The sequence below is a fragment of the Sminthopsis crassicaudata genome, chromosome 2 (assembly GCF_048593235.1).
Source record: "Sminthopsis crassicaudata isolate SCR6 chromosome 2, ASM4859323v1, whole genome shotgun sequence".
NCBI lineage: Eukaryota > Metazoa > Chordata > Mammalia > Dasyuromorphia > Dasyuridae > Sminthopsis > Sminthopsis crassicaudata.
The window spans coordinates 23,668,279-23,690,231 of NC_133618.1; the positions used below are offsets into that span (position 1 = coordinate 23,668,279).

The 21,953-nt window shown below is 34.4% G+C and overlaps 1 protein-coding gene across 1 annotated transcript in view; it reads right to left on the minus strand.

Annotated features, from left to right (window-relative positions):
* CTNNA2 (catenin alpha 2) overlaps nucleotides 1-21,953 on the minus strand; it is a 1,514,496-nt gene that overhangs the window by 1,026,879 nt on the left and 465,664 nt on the right. Inside the window, 1 exon segment of the mRNA XM_074285480.1 lies at nucleotides 3,843-4,009. Within this exon segment, the coding sequence (XP_074141581.1) occupies nucleotides 3,843-4,009 (167 nt within the window).

The following is a 21,953-nucleotide window of genomic DNA, read 5'->3' on the forward strand; positions in this document are numbered from 1 at the left end:
ATCTAGTCCAACTCTCTCATTTATGAATAAATGAATGGATGGATAAATAGGTGGACAATATAGGGAACAAAGTCCTGAAAATGATTTTTAGAAAATTCTGCATTTAGCAGAAAAGCTGAAATGTGAACTTGTCTTCTGGCTTAGACATTTATTATCCCAACTATACAGAATCTTAAAAGCACGAATGTCTCATTTCGTAAAATGATGATGACTTCATGACATTTTATAAAATACAGGAAACATTTTGCTTTGTCTACATATAGTCAACTGATTTTTAAAAAGATGTGTAGAGCTATATTTATGGAAAAATTATCACCATAATAAAGTTGATCATTTTTTATTTTCAGCTGTGTTCTTCACATAATTATATTTAAGCCCTTTTAAAGTTAGCAATAAAGTATGTAACTAAAATGTTTGGTTCTTCATTTAGAAAAAAAAGTCAAATAGGGTGATACACTGATTTCTATCTAAAAAAATGTGAATTTTTCCCTCTATCCAAGATAAATCAAATGCAGACAAAGAATAAGACAGGAAAAGTGAAATAAAAAAAATAATATATAAAGAAAAGGATAATAAGAAAAAAGGAAATGAAAACAAAGGTAGAAATTGTGTTCATATGATATATTATTTTTGTCCAGGATGGACCCCTCCCATTCCCCAAAAGAGAAATTAAATGTAAAGTGCTATGTGTGTGTGTGCATACTTGTGTATATATATATATATATATATATATATATATATATATATATATATATATATATATATATATATATATATATATATATATATATATATATATATATATATATACATATATATACTTGCAGATGTATATATACACATACATATATATACTTGCATATATACATACACATATATACTTGCAGATATATATATATATATAAACATATATACTTGTAGATACATATATATACATATATTTGCCTATATATACATATATACTTGCAGATTATATATATATATAGATGTATTTGCATATATATAAACATATACACTTGCAGATATATATACATATACATATATACTTGCAGATATATATATATATATATAAACATATACACTTGCAGATATATATACATATACATATATACTTGCAGATATATATATATATATATAAACATATACACTTGCAGATATATATACATATACATATATACTTGCAGATATATATATATATATATAAACATATACACTTGCAGATATATATACATATACATATATACTTGCAGATATATATATATATATATAAACATATACACTTGCAGATATATATACATATACATATATACTTGCAGATATATATATATAGATGTATTTGCATATATATAAACATATACACTTGCAGATATATATACATATACATATACACTTGCAGATATATATATACACACACACACACGCACACATGTGTATAAGGATATACGTATATCCCACGCTGTGCTTGTTGCAATGCCATCCCACTCTTTCTTTTCCCAAAGTTCCAACGTGGATCTCTACCGCCACGCGTAGTTCCAGAAGTCGGTCACTAGATGGCAGCCCTGTACCACAGCTCCGTTACTCCCGCTCAGCATCCGAGCCCAGGATAGTATTAGCTAATCTGCGCTGCTACTTAATTGCAGAATGGACTTTCCGCCAGGGCCGCTTAGGGATGGCGGGGCTGACCTTTCTGGGCGTTTGTAGGCTCCGCTCTCAATGTACCCCAGACGGGGCTGTTCTGATTGGCCCGGGTCCAGAGCCTGAGTGAAGAAGGATTCTATGCTCAGCGTTCTAGGAGAAGTTTGAAGGGCGGTGTCCTTAGAGGGCCAGGGAGCACAGGGACCACGGCCTCTTATCCAGCCTCCTTATTCCCCATGAGCCGTCTCTCACACTCACAGCACACTGACAAGAAGCTTCCAGACTTCGCAGAGTCAGACAGAGTCATTCCATTGGTATCATTAATAAACTCCTGCCCATCGTCCCCACTGATGGGGAAAGGGAGAAAGAGCCGTGAGCACAGGTGAGCAGACCAGGAGAGGAGCGGTCCGTACGTCGTCCTTGGGAGGGTTAAGTGGGCACACACACAAGTGTTAGCCGTCTGGCTCCCCCAGAAGTGGGCACTGACCTCCTGGGAAGTGGGGGGCCGCTAGGGAGGGACCACACTCCTCACTGCGCTGACTGAGCCTCCATAAAGGTCGTTCCTGCCATCAGGGGACTAGAGCCCTGCTTGCCTTTTTGGAAGGATGAAGACTTTAGTCGCTCTATGTTCTGGGGGGAACAAAAAAGCAAACTCCCAAAGGAAGGAAATAACAATAAAGTTGGTGATCTTCTGTTTTCAATATCTGCAACTAGACTTCCATGTGTTCTAAGAAGTCCTGAGTGGAAACTCCAGCATCAAGCAGATCATTCCATTTATCTCATGAGATTGGAAGAAGAGGGGCAGGCAGGACAGTGAGAAGAATCACCCAAATCTAGGGAACTGAGATATGTCAGAAGGCAAGATTTAAATTCAGGTTTTCCTGCTCCAAAAAGCCGGCATTCGAGCCATGATTGCAGCCTAGCCCACGATGGCATTCTTTCTCTCTAATCTAGTGAAATCATGGATCAAAAACTCTTTTGCACTGAGTGGAAGGCAGATGAGTTGGAATCAGGAAGACCCAGATTTGGTTCTCGCTAGAGACTCCATGTTTATTCCTGCTCTGACTAGTGGGGTAACCCTAGGCATCTCCCCATACCCTTTAGAGGTACAAAATCTGAGTGCCTCAGAGCATCATGGTTAGACTCCAATGAGGAAAAAAAAAAAAAAAAAACATAACATGCTTTTCAAGCCTTAAAGACCTATTCGCTATAAGTCATCATGTAAATCTCCCATCCCCACAGAACTCAGACATGGCTCATGATAAGATTCCCCTTCATCATTGGGTCTAAAAATCCTTAGGTTAAAGGAAGTTCTCTTTCCTGCCAGGGCTCACTCAAACTGACGGTCAAAGAGCAGCTTCTCATTGAAAATTCACCATAATGTGCAGGGAAGCAAGTCTTCTCCAACTTGGAACTCAAGAGTTGCCTGGAATACTATTAGATGACAACTCATTCACGATCAGGGGTGACGCGTGACCTCTATATCTTTCTGACTCCAATGGAATCTCTCCCCATTATGTCAGTCTTCCTTTCTCCTTAATAGCCCTCTGATTTTCCAGTAAGAACAAAAGAAAGTAAGTTCAAAGGATTTGTTCAATCTTTCAGAACATAGATTTCAATCTGGGTCCTTGAGCTCTAAATTGGGATGCCTATAATCTGAAATCTCTGCTTTCAGGACTTTTTGAAAGTGTCCCTAAAACGTGGGCTGGGAAATTGAGGAAGAATAATTGAGGCGAACTATCATTCAGGAAGAACTCCAGTCCTAGGAAATGTCCAAGGTCTGCCTACAGAAAAGAGAGGGACTGGCTTCTCTCATACTTAATACTTAATTCCAATAAAGACTGAGCCTAGCTACAACATGATTAGGCTATTGCCAGTTCAAGGAGCTAATTTTGGGTCTGAATTTAGGCATGAAATGCATGAAGACTCCGGTCCCTCTCCTTCTCTGTTAAATGTAAGTGAAAATGTAAGTGAAAAATGTATAAAGACTGAGCTGGGTTTCCTTGAGTGGTTTTCTTTCTGTTATCGTACATTTAACAAACAAACAAAAAGTGAATAATGCCATGTTTAGGGGAAATTACAAAACCAATGGGACAAATCATATGATAACCAGGTGCATCCCTGGAGGCAGTCATTGCATGCTTAATTGCCATTATATGGCTTAAAACTGTCCCCCACACAAGAGAGATTTTCCAAGTCATACGCACGATTTTCAAGTGAGATAAAAGTCTCATGACATCGGCCATGTCAGCTAAAATGAGCAAGCGAGTAACGGCTGAGAGCAAAGCTCGGGCAGCTCGCACCATGGTGCCGCGTTTCACCGATGAACATGGGTCATCAGCAAATTCTGAAGAGGCAATTCTCATGGTTTCACCTGCAAAACAAAAGAGAAAACAAGGATTCGTCCAGATCTGATTATGCTGACATATCCTAAAATTGTGATGCTCATGAAAACCACAGAAATAACTATTATTATTGCAAAAATCAATGAAGAATATATTGTTTCTAATAGAGCAATGTTTATGATCTTCCTTGAACCTCAACCAATATGAGATCTCTTTAAAGATCTAACTCTCATTCTATACCTAAACAAATTCTGTTTGTAGTTCCCATCAACCACTGGTTAGAGATTTCTTAGACTGAATTCATTCATCAAAGGTACTACTTGTCTGATTACATAACTAAAAGGACTCCTAGAAGAGACAGAGCAACTGAATCATAGTATTTGAATAAGGTATCGGACGTCAGGAGCCATTTAAGCCCAAGTCATGTGTAAAAAGAATTGTCTACAATATATCTTATAAGTGGCTATCAAATCAATGCTTGTAGACTACAGAGAAGGAATCCATTGCCTCTTGAGACAGCTTACTGCCCTCTAGAACAGCTTGAAATGTGAGAGAATGATACCTGACATCAAGCTTAACTCGGTCTTTTTGTAACTTCTACCCTTTACTCATGGGACCACCCATTGACTCTGGGAATAAAAAATTCCAATCCTTTATCCACTTGACAGCCTTTCTATTAATGGAAGACAGTTAACATGTCTACAGATATTTCTTCTTCTTTTTTTTTTCTTTTTTATTTCTTTTTTCTTATCTAGGCTAAAATATTCCTTTTTAATAAATGATATTTTATGACATAAATCCTCATCATTTTGCTTATTTTCCTCTGGGAATCATGACTTATATGGACTGAGTAAAGTGAGTAGAACCAGGAGAACATTGTACACAGTAAGAGCAAAATTATGTGATGATAAATTAGATTTAGCTCTTCTAACAATAAAATGATCCAAGACAATTCTAATAGACTTGGGATGGAAAATGCCAATCATATCTAGAGAGAGAACTATGGAAACTGAATGTGAATCGAAGCATACTATTTTCAACTTTTTGTTCATTTGTTTACTTTTTCTTGTGTTTTTTCCCCTTTTGGTCTGATTTTTTCTAGCACAATATAACAAATATAGAAATATGATTAAAAGGATTATACATATATAACCTATATTAGATCACTTGCTCTCTTGTAGGAGGAGGGGAAGGAGAGAAGGAAAAAAATGAAACAAAATCTTACAAAAATTAATGGTGAAAACTATCTTTACATATGTTGTAATATAAAATACTATTGAGAAAAAATAAAGTTCTTCTTAAACTGTGGTATGAAGAATTAAACAAAACAGGACCTGTGAGGATTGAGTAGGGTGAACTATCCCTTCCCTATTACTGGAAGTTATAATTATCAATATACTCCAAGTTTTCTTTAGCTTTTTGGCTACCTCATCAAACCACTGATTCATAATAAGATTGCCACCAATTACAACAAAAACAAATACACAACGATTTTCAGAACACCTTTTCTACAGAAATGCTTTTTCTATCTTGTTCTAGTAAAGCTCTCTTTTAGTACCTAAGTAACAGTCTCAGCCCAATGCTCTAGTCTGTCAAGATTGTGCAGATCTGATGAACATTTCATTCATGCTATTATTCATATAATTGATAAAAAAAGCACATTGTCAAGTGTAGATCCTTAGGGCACTCTGCTGGAGACCTCCTGTCACTGTGACTGCATGATTAACAGCCCGAAGGCCGTCATCAAATTAGGTTTGATAGGATCTAGTTGTCTTTCTGTCTAGTACAGGGATGTATAGTAAGTGATAGATCAATAAATAAACATAATACACATGAAATAACTAAAATTTGTCACCTTTATGCTAACCAAAATGTCAGTTTGTGTTTTTCTAATTCAAAATATGGGCTTCAGGCAATCAACTCTATGGAGCTCATCACATTGTTTCTAGTAAGCATCTTTCCATCTTCTAGAGCAGAACAAAATCCTAGTTAAAATTTTGTCAACTAAATCCTTCAGGGATCCATTCATTTCTAGGTTAGTAATCATGTTAAATAAAATGTTAATTCAAAATATGGCCTTTAGACAACCCATTTTATTGAGCTCATCACAATATTTCTAGTAAACATCTTCTGTAACAGAACAGTATGAGATATTTGAACAAAATCTTAGTTAAAATTTTGATCAACTAACCCCTAAGGTATCCCTTCATTCCTAGGTTAGTAATCATGTCAAAATATAAAAGGAACTTAGTCTGCCATGATCTGGTCTTGATGATGCTCTGTCGTAATTTGGCAATCATTTCTTCCTTTTTCACATTCATCAACCATCTCTTTGATGATCTAGAATGTTGATATTCTAGAAGTTTCTCAGAAACTGAGAAATAAATTTTACTACATCATTGCTTGTGGTCTTTGTTGCTATGTGCCTCCTTTTTCTAAGTATTTAATATGTCATCGAATCATCCTACTTAAAACAAGAATATTGGGGTCCACACAGAGAGAAGTGAGGGAACCTTCCTATTCCAGTTCACATTGTAATAAATTATGGGGCCAAGAGTTGAACTAAATGTTGCTAATGTCAACTCCAACTTTTCTCATTACATTATGAAGCTACCGATGCAATAGAAACAGATAGTGCATTAAGATTATTTGTCCATCAATGTGGATGAATGCTCATTTTCTGTTACTGCCTTTTTATCTCTGTCTTTACCTCTCTCAGTGTCTGTGCCTTTCTCTGTCATCCTGTCATTCTTAAATCTCTTTCTGTCTCACCATCTCTGTAGATTTCTTTTCTTTCTTTCTTCCTTCCTTCCTTCCTTCCTTCCTTCCTTCCTTCCTTCCTTCCTTCCTTCCTTCCTTCCTTCCTTCCTTCCTTCCTTCCTTCCTTCCTTCCTTCCTTCCTTCCTTCCTTCCTTTCTTTCTTTCTTTTTTTCTTTCTTTCTTTCTTTTTCTTTCTTTCTTTCTTTCTTTCTTTCTTTCTTTCTTCTTTCTTTCTTTCTTTCTTTCTTTCTTTCTTTCTCTTTCTTTCTTTCTCTTCCTTCTCTTCCTTTCTTCCTTCTTTCTCTCTTTCCCTTCCTTCCTTCCTTCCTTCCTTCCTTCCTTCCTTCCTTCCTTCCTTCCTTCCTTCCTTCCTTCCTTCCTTCCTTCCTTCCTTCCTTCCTTCCTTCCTTCCTTCCTTCCTTCCTTCCTTCCTTCCCTCCTTCCTTCCTTCCTTCATTCCTTCCTTCCTTTCTCTTTTTTCCCTTTTTCCTCTTTTCTCCTTTTTTTCTCTTCTTTCTCCTCTCCTTTTCTATTGCCTCTCTTCTCTCTCTCTCTCTCTCTCTCTCTCTCTCTCTCCTCTCTCTCTCTCTCTCTCTCTCTCTCTCTCTTTCTCTCTCTTTTTCTCACACACATACACTCCATCTTGACTAATAAATTTTACTTGTTTGTAGATGGCTTGGTGATGGTTATAGGAAAAAATAATGATGCCTTTGTAAACAATAGAGTAAACAAACTGATGGAGAAAGAAGCAGATGAAGCACAAGGTACTGACTTTATCAAGACTGCATCCTATGCAAAAGAAATTAACTAGACAAATCTATTCAAATTTTCTTGTTAGTTAAGGACGAAAAAGCTTCAACTGATATAAAGATTGAATATACATCAATCCCAAATAAGCTACCACTTTAAAAAATGAAGGTAAATTAATATCTTTCGTTGGATAATTTATAGGCTTCAAATGCAATTTTTTTACCATCACATGCTCATTTTATTGTATATTCCTGAGCAAAAGTTTTGACATTTTGCAGTGCATCTGGAAGCAATGAAACAATTTTAGTGTGTGCTTAAAAGAAAACACTCAAACTCATGATGATGCTATTTTAGATCCAGGAAATGTGTCGATGTATATGAAATATATTACACTTTTGGATTCAAAAGGAAGCTGCCATCTACAATGGCCACATTAGACTTGCAGATTGGCTCAGTCTTTATGCTCAACACAAACAACCTCAAGTTTTACAGCCCATGCCAAACTTAAACATTCATTACTGTACTGTCAAAAAGGCCCATTGTCAAGATTTATCTGGTCCTAAAGGACCAGATAAACTTTAAAGGGAAGGCAGGTAACTTGGAAATATATATTTAGGCTAGCAGCAGTCCCATGCATCAGATCAATTTAGAAAATATTCAAATAAAACCTTCCACAGAAAAGCAATAAACCAACTCCCACTAACAGCCTAATATACAGGTATGCTCTCTGTTTCTATGCATATCTTTCTGTCTCTGTCTCTGTGTGTGTCTCTATATTTCTGTGTGTGTGTGTGTGTGTGTGTGTGTGTCTATCTCTATCTCTGTCTCTGTGTGTGTCTCTGTCTTTCTCTGTGGGTCTTTGTGTGTGTGTGTGTGTGTGTGTGTGTGTGTGTGTGTGTGTGTGTGTATGTGTGTGTGTGTGTGTCTATCTCTATCTCTCTGTCTCTGTGTGTGTCTCTGTCTTTCTCTGTGGGTCTTTGTGCGTGTGTGTGTGTGTGTGTGTGTGTCTATCTCTATCTCTCTGTCTCTGTGTGTCTCTGTCTTTTTTTGTGTGTTTTTATCTCTGTCTCTCTCATGAAATAAGGTTGGGGGAGTAACTATGATTTCCTGAAGCATTCTATTTAATGTTTCAAAGATAGTCCTAATTCTTAAGGAAGATCTTGCATAAGTTAAGCCAAAACTTGTTTGTTTTGAGCTTTCCGTTAATTGATCATTTTCTGTCTTATGGAAAAAAGAGACTTAAAATTGATATAAAGAGTTATTAATTACCTATTAAATGTAAGATACTGTGTTGAAGGCAGAATATATCTAATATCTTTAATTTGATAATTCTGAGGAAGGTCATCACATTTCTTATAAATATTGTCCTTTGCAGACTAAATATCTCCAGTACCTTCAAGTAATCTTCACACAGTTCGACTTTTAGTCCCAATTTAATGCCAGGAAATAATATGAATACCTTGAGATTGCTTTATTCTATATTTGTTTCAGTGCACAGTCTATAGTAGGTACCTGATTTTTTAAAATGTCAATTGATTAAATAGAAATTTCAACAATACATTCTCTATGCCATCAGTTAAATTACAGAAAGAAATTTTTGAAAAGCCATCATTAATGGACAGAACCAGCTACATCCAGAAAAGGAACACTGGGAAATGAATGTAAACTGTTATTTTTACCTTCTGAATCCAATTCTTCCTGTGCAACAAAAAATTCGGTTCTACACACATATATTGTATCTAGAATATACTGTAATATATTTAACATATATAAGACTGCTTGCCATCTGGGGGAGGGGGTTGGGGGAGGAAGGGAAAAAATCTGAATAGAAGTAAGTGCAAGGGATAATGTTGTAAAAAATTACCCATGCATATGTACTGTCAAAAAATGTTATAATTATAAAATAAAATAAAAATTTAAAGAAAAAAAAAAAAAGAAAAGCCATCATTAAAAAACTCTTTCCAAGCTGGCATTGACTTATTAACGACCACTCTGACTCCTATCAGTCAATCTAATCCAAAACCACCTAACTACATTATCATATAACCCATAGATCTCCACTTTAGCTAAATGTATAACATACGAATTTTCAAAATACTTTGCAGAAATCTAAACCCTATAATTGGAAGCTTTTCTTTGATTTAGTTGCCTAGTTTGTAAAAAAAAAAAAAAAAAAAAAAAAAGAAAATTCGATGAGTTTAGCATGAGCCATTCTTGAAAAAGTTATACTTACTTTTTCTTTGTGAGCCCTGTTTCTCTCTTGTGTGTACAAACCACCCACTTAAATTTTGTCAGGAATAGAATTTAATCTCACTGATTTTAGTTTTTAGAATTCATTCTTTTCCCCCCTGAAAACTAAGATGTGTGCTTCTTGCTAATTTCATATAAATGATCCTATTCTCCAAACTCTTTTAATATCATCAAAAGTGGCCAGGAAATCAAATCACCACTTCTTTTAGGACTCAAGGATTTTATTGTTAGGACTCATAACTTGATTTTTTTTGCATGAAGCTAAATACTATCTAATTAGCTCTGTACTTTTCTTGGGCTTCCACAAAATACTAATAATTTTTAAATTTATCCTTCCCAAATAAAAAATAATTTTAAGAAAAAAAAGCAAAATATGGCTTTAAGTAGGTTAGCTTTCTCAGGATTGCTCATTGTCACCAACACACTCATCTTTGGTTTAAAAAATGTACATACAGGTAAGAGAGGTAGAGACATAGAGATATAGATAGACAGCGATAGAGATGATAGACATATACGTATATCTATAAGTAGATATAGATATCTATATATGATACAGATATCTTCTTGGATCAACCTTTAATATGCTTTAATTTTAAAAAATTAATTCTTATGGATGCCCATCAATTGGAGAATGGCTGAATAAACTGTGGTATATGAATATTATGGAATATTATTGTTCTGTAAGAAATGAACAGCAGAATGATTTCAGAAAAGCCCGGAGAGACTTACATGAACTGATGCTGAGGGAAATGAGCAGAACCAAGAGATCATTATATATTTCAACAACAATACTGTATGATGATCAATTCTGATGGATGTGGTCATTTTCAACAATGAAATGAACCAAATCAGTTCCAACAGAGCAGTAATGAACTGAACCAGTGAAAGAACTCTGGGAGATGACTATGAACCACTACATAGAATTCCCAATCCCTCTAATTTTGTCTGCCTGCATTTTGGATTTCCTTCACAGGCTAATTGTACACTATTTCAAAGTCCAATTCTTTTTGGACAGCAACACGACTGTTTGGACATATATACATATTGTATTTAATTTATACTCTACCATATTTAACATGTATTGATCAACCTGCCATCTGGGGTGGGGAAAGGAGGGGAAAAATTAAAACAAAATGTTTAGCAATTGTCAATGTTGTAAAATTACCCATGCATATATCTGGTAAATAAAAACTATTAAAATATAAAAAAATAAATAAAATTAATTCTTATATCTTCATTCTTCTTCCATCTTCTATTCATTAAGAATATTATTAAGGCTAAATTATGATATTCCTTTAAAAAACGGTCCCGTATGTCAATGTAAGCCAAAGATTATTTTAGAAAAAATTAGCAGAAATACTGAATTGTTATAAACAAATTAGAAGAGAAAACATTGATGTGGATTTTAGGTTTAGGGTATTCTTCTTTTCCCCAGTCTACTGTATTAGAGGAGTGGTCAGATGTTACTGTAATTGATTGGAACTCTGGATCTGTTGAGTTGTTCAACAAGATTAATAAGAGGATAATTTAGACTCAAAAGAACAACACTAACTGTGGTGAAAGATAAAATATAATAAATAACCTATGCAAAGCATTCTTTAAACATAAAAGTTGCATATTCATATGAACTATTATATCCAGATTCTGAATATTTCTTTTTAAAATTTATTTATTTTTAATATACATTGCTTTACAGATTGAGTTTAGACATTTTTTTGTAATTGTTCCCTATGAATTGATTGCTCTTTCCTCCTCAATTCCAATTCTCTGGCTTCCTTGGGTCTTAGCTAAAACCCTACATTCAATGACTCCCCCCCTTAATTCCAGGACTATTTGTCTATTGAGCATATTCAATATAGCTTATTGCTATAACTGTACAAATTTATCCCTCATTAAACAGAGAGCTCCTTGAGATCTTAGAAACTTTTGTCCTTCTTTGTGTTCCCAACCCTGTGTCTGGAATATAAAATGTGCTTATTAAATGGTTATTGGTATGATAATATTACTAATAATAAATAGTTCTACCCATACTTTTTAGTCTGTAGAATTCATTCTTTTCCCCCCCGTGAAAACTAGGATTTATGCTTCTTGCTAATTTTACATAAACTATCCTATTTTCACATCATAACACACGAGAGAGACCTTCATTATAATCCACTAATGATGATATGACAACTTTTCATTTTTGAGGGAAAATTTGTATTGAATACATTTGATTTCAAAAAGAGACCAGCATCCCCCTCCCCACCTCCAAAAAAAGTTAATATAGCAAAAAAGCAAGCTAATCAAATCCTACTGCCCCAAGGAATAGAAGACTGATGCAGACCTAATGAAGCAGGAGAATACACATTTCACTGGGAACCAATTCTCCCCCAAAATCCCATATAAAACCAAAAAAAAAATGCTCACATTAACAAAATCATGACCATGGAAAATGAAAATACATGCTAGAAATCAGTGATTACTCTAAAATATACATGAAAATGTTTTGATTTAATTAACTTGAAAAATTTGTATATTCTATATATAGAGATAGAAAATAGATTCTACAAGACAGAGTTTTTCAAAACCAATAAAACTTCAAGTTGACCTAGACTTTAATGGTTCTTGAGTTCTTATAGGCTTGAATATGAGCAATAAAAAAGGGAACCCAAATTTTAAAGCAAATATTCAATATAACACATCGGTCAAAAAGCCTTTATTAAGTGCTTATTTTATGTCAGGAACATTTTTTTTTGGGGGGGGGAGAAAGGAGACAATGTTCAAGCAACTATGTGCATTATACATACATATATATATATATATGTATATATATATATATAAAACTATTTTCTATGAGACATTCAAAACTGTGAATTACTTTTTTAAAAAATAAGCAGATATATTTATCTATGAATACATATATAATATATAATAGGATGAAGACAAAGAAAGAAGAAAGACAAAATGAACTTGTTTTGTTTTTGTTTCCCCTTCAAACAATATCTGCCAGGGAAATGGTCATATTTACATGAACATATTTTGAAACCTACCAAAAGGAGAGCATACACAAGGGATAAGAAGGCTCATTAAAAGGGGAAGCTCAAATCCAAATTCCCACCACACCATCACACCACCACAGGAAGCATTTTCATTTATAACCTAGCAAGTGAAAGAATATGGTCGTGTTGTTTCAAGTACACATATGAGCTTTTAGCCAATGCTACTTTCTATTGCTATAGATATGGTAATATATCAGATCCAAAGAGCTTACTTAATATTTAAAAAGTGAATACACGTGTTTTCAAAACTAGCCAGCTTTTTTTTTACTGGGATTCAAAGAGAGATTTCTATTCTTTTTGATTCCTTTCATTCTTAATAGGGATTTTCAGGAAGAGACCAGCCTTTGTTCTCCCCCAAAAAAACTAATATGGCAAAAAAGCAAGTTAATCTAATTCTACTACCTCAAGGGATAGAAGACTGAAGTAGACCTAATGAAGCAGTAGAGTATCCCTTTCAGTGGGCACCAATTTTCGCCCAAATCCCATATAAAACAGATAAAATTATCATATTAACAAAAACATGGCCATGAAAATGGAAATATATTCTGGATGTCTTCTTCCTGATCAAACAAGAAGTAGACATACTATCATTAGAGATTATACTGAAAGAGCGATATATTTAGCTGACTGAGATACTTAATATTCCGGAGCCAGGCCTGGTATCTGAAACCTGTTATTTAAAGAGTAATTAATAATGTAGTAAAAAAGGAAAAATGAGACAACTGGGTGGTTCAATGGAAAGAGTAAATGAGGTCAAAAAGACTTGAGTTCAAATTCAGCTTCAGACATTTACTAGATGATTAAAGGGGGAGAAAGTTCTGTTTGTCTTAATCCACTGGAGAAGAAAATGACAAATCTCTCCAGTCTCACTGCCAAGAAAACACTATGGAGAACACTGATATGTGCTAATCAGCAGAAAGACTCCTTGTTTTTTAAGCAAAAGAAGAGAAGATAATCAGAAGGAAGGGATGACAAAAGGAAAGGGCCAAAACCATGGGAAGAATGAAGTACAGAAAAAAAAAGCAGAAGAAAAGAAAAGAAAAGCCCTGATTAGCTATCTATATTCTAAATCTATCTATATTTATACTAAATCCCATATATTGAACTTAATTCCAACCCAGTATAATTCAACCTTACATACTTCAGAAAGTTCAATTATCAGGTAGTTCACACATTACCTATCATGCTGGTATTAGTTTTTCCTTGTAGAGTTAGCTGTGAATCACTTTAAATTAAATATCATGGGATATTAGAAATGTACATTTAACAGATGATACAACAGAGGCACTGAGAAGGGAACTGACTTGTCTAAGACATTGTGTGATATTATGATTGAATGAATGGATGATTAAAAGTTTCCTCTTTGATTCAGGAACTAATATTTAGAAAACCACATAAATATATATTATAAATATTATGCAATAACTACAATACCAATTAGATCAAGATTTGGTGGGGAAAATGGGGAAAAAATAAATGACAGAATTAAGAAAGTAGGAATGTTTTGTTCTGATTTTTCTCTCCCCACATGATTCATAAAGCAATATGTATTTTAAAAAGTGAAATAAAATAAATAAAAAAGGAGGAATGGGGGCAGTTAGATTGCACCAGCCCTGAAGTTGGGAGGACCTGAGTTCAATTCAGCATCAAACACTTAATACTAACTAGCTGTGTGACTCTGAGCCAGTGACATAAACCCAATTGTCTTATTAAAAAAAAAAAAAAAAAGAAGAATGATTTCTAAGAGAAAATAGGCAGGAGAGGCTTCAAGGAAAAGATAGCCACTGAGCCAGGCCTTGAAGAGAAACTTCAGAAAGCAATGTGATGGAGAGAGTTCCTGTCATGGGATTTGGTCCATACAAATACCAAGAAAAGACAGAACAAAATGATGTACTTGTAAGTTTTCTATTTGTATGGAAGTTCTCCATTTGGAGTATTTGGATCTGAGTGTAATAGAATCAGATAATTGGGAACCAGAGTTTGAGATCCCTCAACTCCAGGCTAACATGCTTTTCATTTTCTTTGTTAGATTATGAGGAATCATTAAAAATACTTTGAATAAGGTAATGTCATATCTAAATCAGAGTCTCAGAAAGATTTCTCTGACAGTGAGTGATATGAAGCATGACTTAATGGCAAAAGAGTAGAGTAAGAAGAGTATTCTCCCAGTCTAAATGGGAAATTGTGATATCTAAATTTTCTCTTCCCAATATATCTCTAAGGATAGCGGGAAACAGGTCTGTAGGGGTTTGGGGGTGAAGGGAGACAAGACAGACGATTTTTAATTTTATCTCATTTTAAATTCTCACAAGCAAGCTCTACTCTTCTCATTAGTTTTTCAGAGACACTTTGATATTAAATAGGTTCTCTTCCCTATGGAAAAGTTCTTGGAAGTAAAAAAAAAAATTGATCTTCTTAAGTTGAAGGTAAAGAACCATATCAGAAGAAAGGATCAAGATTGCCTGAGGTGTCGTGGCTGGCTGCCCTGCTGCTAAATGCCACGTTCATCCATGTTCAAAGTAATCATATTATGTTCAGTCAGCAGTGGAGATAGAACCCTCATTTGGGAGAAATAAACACTGTCACAAAACTTTTTAAAGGCCAATTCAATAGTTGACAGTTGTCATTTTCAAAGCAGTTAATCATTATGATTAATATTTGGAATCTATAAAGGCAGGGAAAATGACTGAGAGCCACTTACAGTCATGATTATCTAATTCTCAATGCATGCTTACAAAAGTATTCATTCTCATTTCAGCCAGAAAAATTACTGAATTTGAGAGCTATAAAAAACAGAACAATTTTATAGCCAGCCACCTTCATTTTGCAGATGACAAAACCAAAGTCTGGAATAACAATACCACATATTTATGGTCATACTGCTTGAGTGTGACAGAGTCAAACCAAAATAATGGTCTTTTGATTCTCATTTTAGTGGAGTCTCTATTATGAGGAGGGTATTTAGGTGGTGCAATAAAGCACTGGACTTGGAGTCGAGAAGATTTATCTTCCCGAGTTCAAATTCAGTCTCAGACACTTATTAGCTACATGACCCTGGACAAGTCACTTAACTCTGTTTACTTCAGTCCTTTCGACTATACAATGAGCTAGAGGAAGAAATGGTCAGTTATTTCAGTATCTTTCTTTTTTTAATAGAAAACCAATTTTGTTGAACTACAGGAATCAAAATATTAAAGATCACACACACCAAATTAATTCACACTTTAATGAACAAAAATGAGAAATGAAAATGCTATAGTTTATATTAAATATGTATGTACATATGCATATATATAGATATATATATACATTATATATATGCTATTTAATCAACATGGGAATGCCTTCTAAAAATTGAGAGCATAGTATATATTTGACTAAGTTTCACTATCCTTTACAAGAAAACCCTCAAATGGGTTCAAGAAGTATAGGAGCAACTTTTGTGGATTGAGCACTGATCTTGGAGTCAGGAAAATTTATCTTTATAAATTCAAATCTGGCATCAGATACTAATTTATGACCATAGACAAGTTACTTAATCCTGGATTCAAATGAACTAGAGTAGGAAAAGGGAAACTGCTTGAGTATCTTTGCCTAGAAAATCCTACAATGGGGCCATGAAGTTAGAAACAATGAAAAATGATAACATTAAAGGCACAGAGAGAAGGTCACATTCATAAAAATGCAAATAGAATTAATTCAGTCTGTCAAGGCAATTTGGTTTTATCTGTGTGGGTCCTGTCTTCTTTGATGGACACAACAAGAACCTGGTGATCCTTAGGAACTGAGGTTACAGGGCAAAGTAAATCTTAAAGAATAGACAAACTACCATTGATGACTTTCTCCAAACTTTGCTTAAGCAACATCATCACATCTCTGCCTTGATTATCTTTTGCTTGGAAAGGATACCCAGAACTTATAATCCATGTATAGATGTTGTATTTTTAAAGTGTGCATAGATATTGCATAAATGATATAAGGATTTCACATTTGATGAGGTCATGAAATACATTTCAAGCTTCCTGAAAACCATGATAGCAGAGTAGAAGGAGAAGTAAATCTGGCTTGAAAGTCAGATTTGCCTACTGATACTTGTTAACAATGAACAACATAGTAAGCTAAATTATGCTCACTTGAGTTGTGAGACTAAAATAAAATAATATATGTAAATTGCTTCTTTACTACAGAGTGCTAAAATTGGGCCTATTTTTATTCTCAGCTTCTGTTTTAGACCATGTCAATTCGATGTGGAAGCTGACAAAGGCCCAAGAATCAAATTAAACTCTAAGATGCATCAAGTGATGATGTCCAGAGATCCAAAAAGCCTCTGAAATGGCCCTCCCTAGAACAATGATTGCATGGAACATTGTGGCTTGTGGATTATAAATTCCAGCTATTGTTGGGTTTATACTGGAAAGAGAGAGTCCTAAAAACTTTTTTTCAAAAATAATAAGTAACTCAGAATAGAGATGTGAGAAGTAAAATTGCAAGGTTTTGTTTCCACAGTTGAAAAGCTTCAGAATCTCACAGCTTCCCTCTCCATTGCCATAGTTAAAAAGAATGGGATGTAAACTTTAGAGGCAGTACACCCTGACTGAACAGAATTAAAGAATGCCTTAAGTCAACAGAAGTCACTGCAGATGCTGGTTGAGTGCAAATGACCTGGGTCTATGCCCCAGGCAAACAAAAATTTTAATTGAGCATGCTTAATAAGTCTCACGCATATAAACCAACACATCCAGCATAAAATTAGTACCTCATTAACAGTACATATGATAATATGGTAAGGGGAAGAGGGAACATGGAAACACACCAAGGACACTCTTTAATGGGAGTGTCATGAAATAACAGATTTTGGAAGAGTCTCCCCCAAAGGAAATTCTAAGGAGGGGATGAGGAGGCAGGGTAAGATTATGGAATATAATTGCTGGTTGGGCTTCTCTAAATTGCATTTATGTTCCCCTCAAAGGGGTATGGTGCTTCTTGCAAAAAAAAAAAACAAAACATAATAAAGACTTCCTACACTTATTCCAAGAATTTGGGTCTGAAGTTTTCATTTCTAACAGAGATTACACACACACACACACACACACACACACACACACACACACACACACACATATACATATATACATATATATACATATATATATATATATGTATATATATATATATATATATATATATATATATATATATATATATATATATATATATATATATATATGTAAAATGAGTAGAAAATATTGAACAGCACAGTTTCCCTCTTATTCGGTGTGTATGTGAGAGCAGGGAAGGAGCAGTTCAGAGAGGAAGACAACCTTTTTGGCAGCACCAAAAACCCCATTACAACATGCTTTTTTTATAGTTCTGTCATCTCAGGCCACAAAAAGGCTATAGGACTATTTGGTGCCTTCCTTTGCCTATAGCATAAGAACAGTTTATAATTTAGTCACCAAAATCTAGGCTAATGAAGGAGACATTATTTGCATCCTGGTCACAAAGCTATGATTTCACAAATTAGACAGTTATACTTCCCTTTCTCTTTATGCCAAAGGTAACTAGTGTCTTGGCACTTATGTCTTATGTTTAATATTGTATTTTCTCCACACTTGGTTATCTGGCTTACACAACATAAAGCACACAGGACTTGGAAGATTCTATATCCAAGAGGACTGGTGCTCAAAGTCTCATCTGCCAGTCATTATGTGTTTGACCTTAGCCAAATGATTTCCTTTTTCTGAGCCTCAGTTACCTCAACTTTAAAATAAAGTGTTGGATTATATGAGAGGTATACTGACTATTTTAAACTGACTATTACCTCAATTAAACTAAAATATAATTGGAAAACACTTGACAAAATAAAACATTTATATCATAACATAGAAAATATTTGTCATTTTCTGCTTCAGCATTCTTTTTTATAATAGCTTTTTTATTTTTCAAGACATGCAAAGATAGTTTTTAACAATGACCCTTGAAAGATCTTGTATTCCAAATTTTTTTCCCTCTCTTCCTCCCCCCCCCCCCCGCTAGACAGTAAGTAATCCAACACAGGTTAAACATGTGAAATTCTTATAAATATATTTATGTATTTATCATTCTGTACAAAAAAAAATAGCTCAAAGGGGGAAAATGGGATAGAAAAAATAATATAAGCAAACAACAACAGTAACAACAAAGGTGAAAGAAAACATTATGCTCTGATCCACATTTCCCCATAGTCCTCTGTCTGGATGCAGATGGCTCTCTCCATCACAAGTCTATTAGAATTGATCTGAATCATCTCATTGTTGAAAAGAAACAACTCCATCACAATTAATCAACACATACTCTTGTATTGTTGTATACAATGATCTCTTGATTCTACTCGCTTCACTTAGCATCAGTTCATGTAAACCTCTCCCAACCTGTCTGAAATAATCCTGCTGATCATTTCCTATAGAACAATAATATTCCATAACTTTGATATGCCATAACTTATTCAGCCATTCTTCAAATGATGAACATCCATTCAGTTTCCAGTTTCTTCCACTGTCACAAACATTTTGGCACATGTGGGTCCCCTTCCCTCCTTTAAGAGCTCTTTGGGATATAAGCCCAGGAAAGACTCTGTTGGATCAAAGGATGTGCACAGTTTGGGCATAGTTGCAAATTTCAGCATTGTTTTTCTATTTGAGTTTGACATCTCTAAACTAAATGGTCACTGAGAACTCCTCCAGTTTTTAGCCTACAATCCCATGTTTCCTTCTACTCGGATCAAATAAGGAAAGGAGATATACCATTTTAGATGAATGTCAGATCATACCATTTTAAGCCAGAAGGAGCTTAGGGGAACTTTCCCAATTGAGAGGCTAAGTCCCAGAGACAAGGTGCTACAATACTAGGTATATCAGATTTTGCATAAGCAAACCTGGTTGAACCTTTGTTCTACCATATGCCAGCTGTGTGTGACCTTAGGCAAATTATTTCATCTCTCCAAGACCCATTTTCTTCTTCTTTAAACAGACAAAAAATAATGCCTTGTGTAGCTCAGAAGAGTATTAGCAATACTAGATGAAATTATGTTTGCAACTGAAGACCATATAATTTTAAGCTGTTTTTACTGCAAGAACCTGAATGTAAACATGTAAACCCGGGCGATCAGAAATGTTGCCCCCACGATACCCCCAATATCTAATATCCGATACACTTGTGAACATTAAAAAAAAATACACAAAAAAAAAACCTGCTTTCCCCCAACCAAGTCCTTGCAATTTAGTTGTTTTGCTTTGGCTACCTTTTGTACAAAGATATGAAAATTTCAAAAGTCAACTTGATTTTCCTCATTTAGTAAGATCCAAAGTTATTTGTTAATGCAGATAATTGAGTATGTGAAGATGGTGATCCAAATGTCCCCAATCCCCATTCTACTGAAGATGTGATATGTTTTGTTGTTATTGTTGTTGTTGTTGTTGTTTTTGGGGGGAGAGGAAGCAAAACAAGACAAATGTCAGTGGCTGGTGATTAAGTGCCCCGAATATTATGAGCGATTAAACATCATTAGAATCAGTAATGCATCACCTTGCAGAAGGCACAGCTCATTAAACATATGGATTTTAATTATTTCATCTGTAGTCTTTTCTGAGAAGAAGATAGAGAAGAATTTTATTCTCATTGTAGCCACAAAATTCAGCAAGACATAAGATGTGTTTTTTTGTTTTTTTTTTTTTTTAAATAATTAATGAGTTTGAAGAAAACCTGGTAGTTAACTTCCTCCTGTTAGGGAGGTGATGAACTTCACACCTTGAATGATACATATGTTTGGGCAACTGATAAGATTTGGTTTGTTGCACTCTGTACAACTGTATTGCATTTTTAAAAATTGTTTAATTGGGGATAGGGAGAGATTGATTTTAAAATGAATAAATCAATAAATAAATTCAAGAAGGAATAAATCTTGTTAACCAAAGTAGTGACACAGAACTCTATAAAGATAAGAATAGTTATGAACTTAATGAGACCATAAACTGATAAAAATGTATATATAGGATTTAACTGTGAAAAAAATAAATGCAAAGAAATCGATACTAAGTTTAGGTTTAATGAACATATTTATAAAATATGTAGAAGAGTAAAGAAAGTCATGAGCAGGTAAACCATACTTTATCCCATATATCATCATTTGAAAATATATTAATATAGTTAAACATTTCAATATAAGTTTACATATTCATTTTTACTACTAAAGTTTATTTTGAATTCCTTTGTAAATTAGATATTCATTGAGTGACTACTATTTTGTGCAAATTCAAACTTTCTCCTTTCAGGTTTTTTTTTTTATATATATAAGTAAGCTACAGCTTCCAAGCTTATTTTTGTATCATCAGCTTTTGGAAACTAATTTAATTAATGCTTAAAGTATCTTATACATGCCATGTCTCATAGTCTAAATCTGCTTTGCATACATGCTCTCATTTAATTATAAAACAAAAATGGGAGGTGGAAAGGGCAGGGAAGAGAGGGGCACATATTTTTTAAGCTAAGGAAAGGGAAACATTAAAAGATGTTCCCAAGGTCACACAAAGCCTGCAGTGGAAGTCAAATATGAACCCAAGTGTTTTACTCCCAAGGCTAATATTTTTCTCCTATATCTGAAGAAGTGAAGCATTTTTTCCTGAACAGTATCTCTTTTCCTATCTAATTATAAAGATTATTTAACTTTTTTGCTATGCCTTTTGGTATTTTCTCATAAAACTGGGCAGCTGAAATCTTCTAATTTAAAGGAACTCAGCATCCTTAGCCTGGAGAAGAAAACATTCAGGAAGGACATGATTGCTGTCTTGATGTATTTGAAAGTAGTTCATGTGATAAAGGGAATAAAGCTATTCTATTTGGGTTCAGAGGACGAACCTGGAGAATTGGTAAGAATTCCATAAAGTCGTTTAGGCTTGACTTTAGCAGGGAAGGGAAGCTTACTAATATATTAATTAGAGATTGCCAAAAAGGGAGATGGCTAGTTGGACATGACTTCTCTTTCTTTAGAAGTCTTCGCATGAAAACTAGATAGTGACTCATTGGGTAGTTTAAAATGAGGATTTCTTTTTTTTTGGGAATTAGAAAAGATCCTCCTTCAAGTCCTCTACAAATCTCAAATTCAGTGACTGGCTACAGATACCTTTTTACATGAAAA